This window comes from Strigops habroptila, chromosome 2 (assembly GCF_004027225.2).
Source record: "Strigops habroptila isolate Jane chromosome 2, bStrHab1.2.pri, whole genome shotgun sequence".
Lineage (NCBI taxonomy): Eukaryota > Metazoa > Chordata > Aves > Psittaciformes > Psittacidae > Strigops > Strigops habroptila.
In genome coordinates, this window is record NC_044278.2 from 34,085,298 (window position 1) to 34,098,046 (window position 12,749).

At 36.4% G+C, this 12,749-nt stretch overlaps 1 protein-coding gene across 2 annotated transcripts in view; it reads left to right on the forward strand.

Moving 5' to 3' along the window:
• Window positions 1-12,749, forward strand: part of TRAPPC10 (trafficking protein particle complex 10) — a 43,192-nt gene that overhangs the window by 10,294 nt on the left and 20,149 nt on the right. For both annotated transcript variants that reach the window (XM_030476476.1, XM_030476477.1), the window contains exons 4-10: window positions 131-327; window positions 1,979-2,174; window positions 3,321-3,432; window positions 4,459-4,706; window positions 6,962-7,108; window positions 8,859-8,973; window positions 10,188-10,264. In XM_030476476.1, coding sequence (XP_030332336.1) covers window positions 131-327; window positions 1,979-2,174; window positions 3,321-3,432; window positions 4,459-4,706; window positions 6,962-7,108; window positions 8,859-8,973; window positions 10,188-10,264 — 1,092 coding nt within the window. The remainder of the gene's footprint in view (window positions 1-130; window positions 328-1,978; window positions 2,175-3,320; window positions 3,433-4,458; window positions 4,707-6,961; window positions 7,109-8,858; window positions 8,974-10,187; window positions 10,265-12,749) is intronic.

The window sequence follows — 12,749 nt, forward strand, 5'->3', positions numbered from 1 at the left end:
CTTAATTGTCATTAATTCTGTTTGATGTGTCTTTCTGTTTGTCTTCTGTTGGGGGAGAAAAAAAAAAAAAGCCTTTTGAAATTGGTCAGAATATCTGTTTGATTTGATGATTCACCATGTCTCATCGCAGGACACGGAAGTGTACAAAACTACAGTCAAGGATGACATCACCAAATGGCAGAATGTTCTCAAAGCTCACAACTCAGTGGACTGGCTAATTGTGGTAGTTGAGAGTGATGCCAAGAAAAAGAACAAAACAAATATCCTTCCCCGAACTTCTATAGTAGATAAAATAAGAAATGACTTCTGTAACAAACAAAGCGACAGGTAAGCATTCTTTTACTTGCAAATATTTTAACCTTTTGACTTGTGTGATGATTTAAAAACTCCCTATGTAACAGGTTCCTTGCTCATTTAAGGACTTTCTTTGGTGTCTAGCATTCAAACTGCTGGTACCATAGGACCTGTACTTTGAAGAAGACTGACACAAACGATAAAGGGAAAAGTTTTATTTTCAGTTCTTCCTGGATTCGCGGTGGCTTTGAAAGTGTTTTAAAAAACTTTCAAGTATCTCCCCATGGCTGAGAGAGGTTTAAGGGGAACAGTGTGGCAATAGTCAGGTTTTAGAAATGGAAGGCATTTTGTGTGCTTAGGTGCTTGCAAAAACATTACCAGAATAACAGGTAGTGGGAGTGAGGTGAGCAGGGAATATGAAGCCAATAAGGCTCCTTTTTTACCACTGTGTTTTCTACCTTTCGCTTAATCACGTTTCCATTACGAGATAATTGACTGAAAGCCAGTTTCTTCAGATGCTTATATTCTAAGGAAAAATAATAATGAATATATGAAACTGTTTCTGCTTTCATTAAGGTCAATATAATACATAAATGCTAATTTGAAACCAACTTTCATAGATACTCTCTTCCTTGTTCTGAAACACTGCACTGAGTCTATTATATACTACATTTTTTTTCTTTTAGCCTTAAGAGTTAACTTTAAACAGGATAAACGTTTGAAGTTGAAAGGAGTAGATGGAAGCACTCATTGTACGTTGGTGTGAGCTGACAGTGACTGGCAGGTCAGCATGTTAAAAGACCTGTACATCAGCAGCACTTTCTTTGTACCTAGACAGTGTTTGATATATTACACAATTACTTGGGCAAATGCTTAGAACAACTCTGATTCAGTTTGGTTTTGGTTTCTAACTGATTGATTTGCTTCGTTTGATCATTTTGCCACAGGATAAGATGACTTTTCTAAACACAAATGGTGTTTTATTTGGATGAGAGATTTTTCTGCCTTTAGAGATATCGGTTACTTTTTGAATGTTATTAAATTGTGATAGAAAAAATGAGGAAAGAAATTGGTCCAGAAAAGGCTGATTTATTTGTGAATTAATGGGACCTATTTATTTCTTTTTCTGAGAAAAGCAGTGGAAGTTTTAGCATATAGGATGTGTGAAAACAAATTGACATACTGTAAGAATATATTATGGAGGATTATTTCAAGTGATTTTAGAAAAGCTGACTGTATGTGATCTAATGGATCTCAATTTGTATCTTGCATAATCCTTGCCAGGAGTAGCTATAATTACTGTACTGCTGATTTGTATGGCTAAGCAGACTTTTTTATTGGATAGCTACAGCATTACTTATGTTTAAGTAATCAGAATAATGTATCTGTTATTTGCTTAAAAAAAACCCAAACAAAAAAAGTAAAGCTGTATACTAAAGATATACTCATTTTGTGGAAAACACTTAACTCTTCTCATAAACTGTATCACAGACTTAAACACACATGGAAAAGTTTTAAAAAAACCAAACCCTCAACTTTGGTATTTTCCTCTGATTAGTGTTGAATGAAAACCTAAATTTTGTTCAGTCTCAATCTGTTGGGTATGCACAATATTCAACTGTGCATTTATATATGAATTTTGTGTTTACCACCTCAAAAATATTTTTTATCAATCTCTTTTCAGGTGTGTGGTACTTTCTGACCCTTTGAAAGACTCTTCCCGTTCTCAGGAATCTTGGAATGCCTTCCTGACCAAACTCAGGACATTGCTTCTCATGTCTTTTACCAAAAACTTAGGCAAGTTTGAAGATGACATGAGAACTTTGAGAGAGAAAAGGACTGAGCCAGGGTGGAGCTTCTGCGAGTATTTCATGGTCCAGGTAAGATGCTCTTTTTATTGAGGAAAGTACTTGAGTCCTAGTTTTAATAACGGCTTTGTTATTGTTATGGTTGGCTTTCTGGTACTTTTAATGTAGTGCTCACTCTTTGAGGGTTGGGATGGGAAACACGAAGACTTGTGCAAAAGCAGCATTCTTAGATCTTGTTTGCAGCAGGTTTGTGTTGTGTTGTAATACAGTGCTATTACAAAAGCAGAATCTTTTCATGCTTGTCAAAGTTTTACGGACCTCAACTGAAGCAAAAAAAATTGCATCTAGAAAGTGTTTTAATAGTTGCTCTTGAATTTTGGATAATTGTCCCAGTACTGTGCCTGTGCAAAGACACTCCAACTTGTAGTTGGTATTTAAAATGAATGTTGCTATGCTCGCTTTGTTTAGATTAGAATCAGTAATTATGGAGATAATTTTAAAAAAAGTTTCTATTTTGAAGTAATCCACATAGAGCATGCCTTGAATTCCATTTTTTAAAATATTTCTGTATGTCTTTGTTTTAGCTGATAGAGAGAAATGCAAAAACTCTTCTTCGGTAGAATTAAAGATCTTGATTCCTTTAGAGTTTTCTGGTCCTTGTACAGTGCTGTTCTCCACACCAATTCCACCTCATCTTCATGTTTCCTTTGACTTCATGTGCTACCTCTTATATATGATATACCTAATTCTCAGACTTTCCCTACTTATCACTTCGGCTCTCTTTTCTGTCTACAACTGAACCTATTGCAATTGATGCCTTCACAGTGTAAAGAGGGGGAAAAAGTATTACTATTATGGGAGATGAGTCTTCAGGGTTTGGGTTTTGGTTTTTGGTTGTTGGGTTTTTGGTTTTTTTTTTTTGAAACTTAAACTTTTAATTGGCGTATGAACAATATCTTGGTGTGGGTCAGGATCTGGATACACACCAGAATTTACTGGCATAGCTGTGTGACTTAATCTTTTGTGGACCTCCCTGTGTTAGGAAGAAATGGTACATCTGTTACAATGGCAGGTTTCCCTACATGTGTGAATATTAGAAGGGGAAGAATGTTTGGAAAAAGTAATTCCCAGAGCTCTATGTATGGAGGGAGGCAGGCTATAATACCAGACATGACTAATATCAGTAACGTGCTCTTTATATTGCTTGTATGTCAAAAGGAAGAACTGGCCTTCGTCTTTGAGATGCTGCAGCAATTTGAGGATGCACTAGTGCAGTATGATGAACTGGATGCCTTGTTTTCTCAGTACGTTGTCAACTTTGGGGCTGGTGGTAAGTGTCCTCAAGTGTTAAATAAATAAGTGTATTAATTTCTTCCCTACGCTTCTGCTAAACAACACGGTGCTTTGCATGCCATATGTGCACATGGGAGAAAAAGATGGCACTTTGTAGTGAAGATGCACAAAGCAGTTTGTGGTCTGGTTTTATGCTGTATGCAAACTAAAGTGTACATCAGTTATTCTCTCATTAAGCTTTGTCTTTCATCTGAGGCTTAGAAGTAATTTTTAATGAAAAGCTGTGTTTTCCTCTTACTAGGTGATAGTTACAAATGGAGCCCTGAAACTCTGTAATTACCTAAGTATTGATCTGACTGAGATACAGTTGCTGTTTTCACAGCTCACTGCTAAGTCACTCAATAAAGAGCTTCCAGAAGAAATGCGCTCAGTTTTGCCTGAAATTACATGAGACATTTGGTATTCACTGCAAAACTGACTAGAAATATGCGTTTAATCTGCACTACAGAAGATTTAACTTTTTCTTCAAGAAAAAGTTCTGTGCAAGAAGTATCAAATAACTTTAAACTGTTTTGATGAGCTAAAGCAAATGATCTTATGTAACAGCTCTTAATCGGGTATGTGTTATGAATCTGGTAAAAATATAGTGCAGGAGTAATTGCAGTGGAATATATTTGTTCTGACTGAACCTGATGCTCTACCTGAAAGCGGAGGCACATCTGTCCATGATGGCTGACTAAGAAATACTCTAGATAAAGCTTATTTGTTTTAAACTTCAGGTAGCCCTAATTGCTAAATCACAAACTGATTTCCACTATACTAATAACAAATACACAATTAACACAAAATGCTATGGGGTTTCAATGTGCTGAAGTTCAGTTATCTACTTAACTGGAAGTTCTGCTCGGTTTTTGTTCTGTTTCTGAAGTTGAGACATTAAGTCATTTATCAACATGATAAACTTTAGAAAGAATAAGCCAGCTCACAACCTCTGGAGGGGAAGAAGAAGAGGCTTTAGTAGAAAGCAGTGGTTGATTCTTGGATATTGACTTTATTTACTTAGATGGTGCAAACTGGCTGACATTTTTTTGCCAGCCAGTGAGGAGCTGGAATGGTTTAATACTCCGAAAACCAATAGACATGGAGAAGAGAGAGCTCATTCAGAATCAAGAAGCCACTCTACTGGACTTGCGTAGTTACCTATTTTCTCGCCAGTGCACGTTATTAATCTTCCTGCAGAGGCCATGGGAGGTTTCCCAGCGAGCATTGGAGCTTCTTCACAACTGTGTGCAAGAACTCAAGCTATTAGAAGTGAGTCAGTGTAATATATTATATTATATGAATGATTTTATTCAATGATGATCTAACCAGATTTTTAAGTTTAGATATTGGTGATCAGAATACAATAAACACTGGCTGTGACTTACCAAAATGAGGCCTTAATAAAAGATTGTAACAGTGCTACCATTGAAAGTTTCATCATGAGGATGTCTTTGGAAAGAAATGTGGAAACAAACCTTTATTTAGTTAAAGTATTCTAGTCTCCACCTGGAAAGTTAACTTCTGAAGTTGGTAGGTAATTTGTCTGCTTCTTTCATGGATTATTACCAGTCTCTTGAACTATAGTTCCCATCATTTAAATCTGTAACAGTGTTGTACTGAAGAATATAAGGCAGAGTGGTTAGTATGCTGATATGCAGGCAATAGTAGCCTGTAACAAAAAGCAGTTCTGAATTACAAACAGTACCTACAGTAAGGCTTCTTACTGCCATATGAGTTGTATGCTACTTTGATCGGCTTTTTTGGTTCTTTATGATTCTTTCTGATGCCTAGTAATGCTCTTTGGTGTTATGCATGTGTCTCTGCTTATCTTATCCAATGACAGAAGAAAGAGATAGAAACAAGTGACAGCTCTCAAAGCTTTTCATCATGTTGCATGCCTCCATGCTTTACCCCTCCTCCCTCCATACTTTAGTTTCTGCTGGGTTTTTTTTTTCAGTCCTCAAAGGAGGTTTTTATCAGGGATGTTGTACACTGATCATCCTCCATGTACGACCACAGATGTCTATGAATTGAAATACATCTTTAAGCAGCATAGTGTGCATAAGAATATTTCTGGATTTCACTTTGTGACTCATCCATGTCCTTAATCCCATGGGTTCGCTGTTAGTTTTATCTCTGCTATCATAACAGTAGCTCCTAACTTTTGCCTGTCTGACACTGTGGTAGTAAGTTCCATCTGTTTATCTGTATTTAAAAATGGAGAGTCTACTTCAGATGCATTGTTGACACCTTCATGTATTCTAAAACTAAAACGTAGTTCTCGTATATAGTATGGTTCGTGGGTGTGTTTTGTGGTTGTGGGTGTGTTTTTTTTAGTTTCCAAACTAAATAGATGCAGCCTTCTAAATCTCTGAAGGTACGTACTGCAGTTCCCCTTTTTGCTCCAGCCCAAGTCTGTCCTGTGCCCCCAGTGCTTGGGGCTCTTCCCTGCACTGTCTCTTATTTCTGCTGTTTCTGTCTTCATGTGGCGATCCAAACTGAATGCAGGTGTTCAAGCTGTGAGACAGTGACACTTAATTGTGCACAACATGTATTTATCCCTGCTGTGATCCTTTTTCTTAATACGGGCAAATCTCTTAATGTGGCTTGACACCACTGAACACAGAAATCTAAACTATGCTGTTCTTATGACCTTTCTCTTCCTGAAAATTCTTTCAGAATCCAAATCTTTATTTTTTGTTTCAAATGCATTGGGCTTGCATATTGAACTGGCCTATCACATTAGTCAACTACCTAGTTCATTATGGGTTTCAAGACTTTCATAGTCTTTCTAAAAGCATTGCTTATGAACGGCATTTTGAGACACCATTATTGTGATTATATTCCAGATCTTTAGTTATGCTCATCTTTATCTTGATTCCTGATGTTTTTTATATCAAACTCTACTGTCTTTCTTTATCACGTCCTGACTGATAACCCCTTCTTGGTAATTTTTTTTGTTTATTTGTTTATTTTTATCTCCATTCTTTAATCAGTTATCCATGACAGATGTCTTATCCTTTCATTAACAAACTTACTCTTGTGAAGGAAACTTAGACGAATTTTTTTTTTTTCCATTTTTTTTAACCACCTTCTTAGTATACTTTAAATTTCAATCTCAGTTAGATCTGATGTCTCCTTAGGAAAGTAGTAGTATATTCACAGAAATTTTTCCTAACTCTGCTTTCCATAGGCTTTCTTTCCAAATTTTGGGAATTTTCTCAAGTAATAGTATCTGTTAGTCCTCTTTTCCTTCTCTTCCATCTTGGTGAATGTATCAAATCTAGTTAATATAGTCACTGTTTAGTTGCTTAGCTGTTCTTGTTTCATGAGCTAATACATATAAAGTATTCAGGAGGTAGTGAGAGTTGGCCTGTTTGGGGTTTTTTTTTTTTTTAGTGTATTCTTAGAATAAGCTCTTCCAAGAGGCTCTGCTGTGTTGTATCAAGAAAAATATTTTGCTGAAATGTTTTTCTCATCTGACTAATGCTTATTTCCTGGCTAATTCTATCTGTTCATCTTAGGTCTCTGTTCCTCCTGGAGCTTTGGATTGCTGGGTATTTTTGAGTTGTTTGGAAGTCTTACAAAGAATAGAAGGCTGCTGTGACAGGGCTCAAATAGATGCAAATGTTTCCCACACAGTTGGCTTATGGAGCTATGCCACTGAGAAGGTAAGCAAATGATGTGTTGTATTTGTGGTATTACAGTTTTGAAGTAGACCGTTTGTTTCTGTGGAACAGATTTTGCACTTTTTATTATGGAATTTAGTATGGGGTTCTGTATCTTGTTCTTCCCATGCTCCTTATGTGTTTCTATGGAAGGTGTGTACCTAAGCTGGAAATGTTCCTCCCATTCATAGTTCTTCTTACACAAAGAGTAAAGGTAAGTTGTAGAATAATGAGTAGCAATAAGGTGGAACTGAAATTTATCACAGAAAAACAAATTTAGCAACTAGCGAAAAAATTAAGCAGAATTTAACAATAACAACAACAAAGTTAATGGCCATCCCCTTTTTATGTGGTGTAGTGTGACAAGCTGAAACCTTTTTTCTTTTGTGGGTTACCTTGGTAGTTGATTGAGTTATTCTAAGTGAATTAACCAAATGACCAACACAACTGAACTTCTTTAAGATAGTATCCTCTGCTGACTCTGGGTATCAGGCATACCCACTGCTGTTTAGAAGGGGTTTTATGGTAGTGTGTGGTATTGTTGTAACAGTGTTTGAATCATAGAATCGTTTAGGTTGGAAAAGTCCTTTAAAATCTTCCAGTCCAACTGTTCACCCAGCACTGCCACGTCCACCACTAAACTATGTCCCTAAGCGACACATCTATATTTCTTTTAAATGCCTCCAGGGATGGTGAGTCCACCACTTCCCTGGGCAGCCTGTTCCAATGCTTGACAACTCTTTCGCTGAAGAAATTTTTCCTAATATCCAGTCTAAACCTCCCCTGGCACAACTTGAGGCCATTGCCTCTTGTGCTATTCCTTGTTAATTGGGAGAAGAGACCAGCACCCACCGCGCTACAACCTCCTTTCAGGTAGTTGTAGAGGGCGATAAGGTCTCCCCTGAGCCTCCTTTTCTTCAGACGAAACAACACCAGTTCCCTCAGCCACTTCCCACAAAACTTGTTCTCTAGGCCCTTCACCAGCTTTGTTGCCCTTCCTTGAACATGTTCCAGCACCTCAATGTCTGTCTTGTTGTGAGGGCCCAAAACTTAACACAGTATTCAGTGTGCAGCTTCACCAGTGCCGAGTACAGGGGGACAGTCACTTCTGTGGTCCTGCTGGCCATGCTACTTCTGATACAAGCCAGGATGCTGCTGGCCTTCCTAGCCACCTGGGCATACTGCTGGCTCATGTTCAGCCAGCCCAGGACTGTTTCTGAGCAGCTTTCCAGCCATTCTTCCCCAACTTGTAGTGTTACCTGTGCTAATCATCTCTTTTCAAGGTTTTCATCTGAATACAACACTTTGGGTGAATTTGCAAGCTTGTCTAAGTAGTATACTGGAGGATTATATAGTTTTCAAAAATACAGACACAGTTATTAGAAATTATCTTTTGTGGTAATTGTCAAACATCTCAAGCTTTGTCCATGTTTATATGCAAAACCAGAAGGATTTATTCTGGTTGGGTGTTATGCATGTAGAGACATCTGTGTATGTACATGTTTTCCAATGTTATTTGAGTCAGTAATTTATATGCAATTTAATTCGTAATAAAATCAATTTCTACTCTGAGAAACAGTTACTTTTGAAAGGTTCTCTATTTTCTTCCCATGATGCAACTTTCACACAGATCTTACAAGCAGTACAATATGACAGCAGTGGAAATGTATTGTAGGAATGATACAATAGAATAAAAGGAGTTTTATATTGATTTTGTAGCCTATTTAAAACAAGCATCTGGTTTCTCTTATAGTTAAAATCTCTGGGTTACCTGTGTGGACTTGTGTCAGAGAAGGGACCCAATTCAGAAGACCTTAACAGAACTGTTGATCTGTTAGCTGGGTTGGGAGCAGAACGACCTGAAACAGGTATTACCAGGAATGTATGCATTCTTTCTAATAACTGACATTTGTCTTAAATACGTAGTACGTAAATACATTAATAATAATAATAATTTCCAAATATCCTTACATATATATGAACATTGATAGAACTATTATTTCTTATGAGGTCTTTTAATATGTGTCTAGTACTTTAAATTATCAATGCATCTCCTTACCGTTACAAGTATAAGCTTTTCCATTAATGCTTCATTTCTCAGCATTTAGGTAAACAGCCCTGAACAATACTGGTCTTGAATAAAGGTTTTCATACTTTCAGACAAGTATTAAAAATAAAATTATTTGAAAAAGAAGTGGAGCATCCTTGATCTGATGTAAATAGATAACCTGCAACTGGAGCTACAAAGTGGTATTATTTGAGTTGAAGTGATATTATTTGTGTGGCTGAACAATCAAATTTATTTACTCCTTGTGGATTTTACCACAAGGGTATTTGTGAAGATATTTCTGAAGGGAGGAAGTTTTAGGAAGTTAAATATGCTAGAACAATTATTATCTTCGAAGCATTAGCTGGCAGGCTGATGCTTCACTTGCTCTTGCAGGTACGACGATGTACGATTCTTAATTCAGTGCTATGGTGTCTGTTCTATTTACTTAAAATGGGGGCTTTTTTCTTCAAGAAATACTGCCACATTTTTGGTCTGGCAAAGATTTCTAAATTGAGGAAGCTACTTCAGAAAAAAACTTGGTCTTGCTAACCATTTTCTTTTGAAGTACATTGTTTAAAGTAGTAAAATGTCTTTAAGTTACAGTATACTCCTGTCATGCTGATTTATAAATCCAGCAGTGGGGAGTTGAGAGAATATCACTCTTGGCACAATATGGCATTTAAATACAATTGTGTGTGTTTCTAGGTTGAATATATATTATGAAATACTGTGTGAAGAAGTTAGTAAAGTTATACTGCTGCTTGCCTTTACCTTGCTACTCTGAACATCATTCACATGTGCATGCACACATAGAGAGTTGTCAAACAGCCTTTCATGATCTTATTTTAGAGCCTGGGGAAGAAACTCATGATCTGTCCCTAAGTGGTAGTGATGTTTACCACATAAAATTAGTTTTAAGTTTTCTTTCCACTTTCTACTGAAGGAAAAAGCGGGGGAAGGAGGACGGGGGGAGTGTTATTAAAATAGGAGTGTATTTGTAGGTGACACCTCTTGTTCTGCATTTTCCTAAAGCCAATGCATCCCAGAGCCCTTACAAGAAACTTAAAGAGGCCTTATCATCTGTAGAAGCTTTTGAAAAACACTACTTGGTAAGTAGAGGTTTGGTTGTTTATATTAGTTTTGTGTGTTTATATTATAGGTTGAATAGGGCCAAAATTTTCAAACCTGAAAAGATAACACTGAGAACTTAAATCTGTATTTCTGTATTTTGATATCAAAGGTTATTGCTTACATAGTGAACACAACAGGGTTGATTTGTTTTACAGCTGGAACCTTGTATGGGCCCCAAGTTTCAAATATTTGGATTAATTTTAATGTTTATAGTTATGAGTTGGAGGTTATTATTTGTAAGTATGTACACTTAGTTATTAAAATAGCCAATGCTATGACTATCATATTCTGCATCCCAGATGCAGTATTAATTGAATCTTCCCCAGAAGAATATTGAGGTGCGAATTCACCTTCCTTTTGAATGATTTAGACTTGCATCTTGCAATAGTGTTACATGGTTTAAGTTATACTGTTGATTTTTTTGTTGATTATTTTTTTTTTTTTTCATATATATATATATATATATATATACACTGTGGGACGTTTCTGGATAATAGGGTTGGAGCTGGCATAGATTGAAACATTAGAATTCTTACTGTGCTTTAATATGCATGTTTTATTCCCTGACAGCTCCCTTTGTCAGGAGCCATTGTAATGATGATCTGTGGTTTTGTTTTTTTTTAATCAAAGATTGTTAAATAAAACAAAAAACCACTGACTGTCACAAGAGTATGGGGGTTTTGGGGTATTTTGTTTGTTTGTTTTTTGTTTTCCTTAGGTTGTTTTCCTCTGAAACTTATTATATTTGAAGTACTGCTGTTAGTTTTCTATGAAAAAGTTGGAGGAAAGCTGAGCTGGTATTTTTAATCTGAGAACTAGGTAGTACTTATATTTACGAAGTTTTATTGAATGAAAAAGTCTCAAAAGATTTTGTCTGAAGATGAGAGGTTTCATTTTTATGCTTCATTTCTTTGTAAGACTAGTTGGATAGCTGGACCAAAGCTAAAATCTTCAGAATTGCTAGCTGCTTTTACATATTCAGTTCCAACTTGCACCGAAAGATCTCTGCTAAATTCTGCAGTATCTTCCTAAATTTAAGAAACTAAGTGGGATCTGCAGAGTTTGCCAAAGAAGGAATTGCCATTCCTGTTTGTATTTCTGACTGTAGTTTTATGCAACAGAAATTCAGATATCACTATAAAAGATTGTTTTCTATGTAGTTGTCACATTAATATATACAATTTACATATATCCATATTTTATCCATATATTCAGTGCAGAAGAGCATAGAATTAGTTAAAACTTCCAGATACAGCTAAGATAATTTATTTGCATTTGAATTTTTAATTAGCCCGGAATGTAAAATGCAGCTTTTCAGGCACGTTGAAAGCAGGAAGTGATGAGCTTTTATTACCAAAAAAAAAAGGCTTTGTTCTCATTCCATGGCTAGTCTCATGCAACAACTTCAGAATCTTTGTAAGACTGTCAGATCTTCTACAAGCATGTTGGCATGCCCCTTAATTTTGGGGGAACTTAGCTTTTCGTTTGTATGTGTAACTGGGGTCTTAAGACCCCTCTGGATCTGTGAAGGAGTGATTGAGTGATCACTTAGTTTATTGTAGGATACTGTTGTGAGTTCTTAAAGAAAGAAGTAATTTTTCTAGGCTCTCCATAAGAAACATCAAAAATGGCCTAAGAAAGGCTTTGGGAGCGCATTTTAGGTCATTTTCCTGCGCCACAGGAATAGATGCTTTCTGACATACTCTGCAAAATATTTAGGCAATTGGAAGCACTTACGCAATTTGTTTTGAAGGGTAGCTCTTAGTACGCTAAGTGAAGGAGAATGAGCTTCTGTGGAAGGTTTCTGACAGTCAGAAGAGGCTGCGGCTTTGTAATATGCGAAATGTTGTTATGTTTGTGGCCAAAGATTGAGAACTTGAGAAAAAACGTTTGGTGGTGATGTACAGTGTGTGTTGTAACTGCTAATGTTGTGAGAAAGATTTGTTGCTGTTATTACAAGTGGAATAAGGGCAAAGTAAGGAGGTGTGGCTGCATTGGAAAAAATGGCTGAGAAACGTCAGCTTTTGCAGGATTTCATAGCTTCCTGCAAAATCCATTTAAGGCACTCTTGCCAAAATACTCTGATTGTAACTTAGCATTTTGTGTTTAATTGTATGTTTACATACTGCAAACTTTCACTAAAGCTGCACATAATGCCATCAAGTATATGAAAGAATCATGTACCATGTTCTTGATTGTTCATGTAGTTGATTTGGTTTTAAAGTATTAGTTATGAGTCTCTGGGGCAAGCTCCAGTATTGTTCTAAATATATTACACTGTGGTATGTCCTGGAAGGATATACTACACGATCCTGCAATGATGATCTAATGGCATATAGTCACTGAGAAATAGGTGTTTTCAAAAAAAAGGAGAATTCAAGTGTAAAGAAGTGCTTGTAAAGAAGTGCTTGAAACTGCATCTTATCTATTATTTTGGTGGTTTTGAGTTGCCTTATTTGTTAA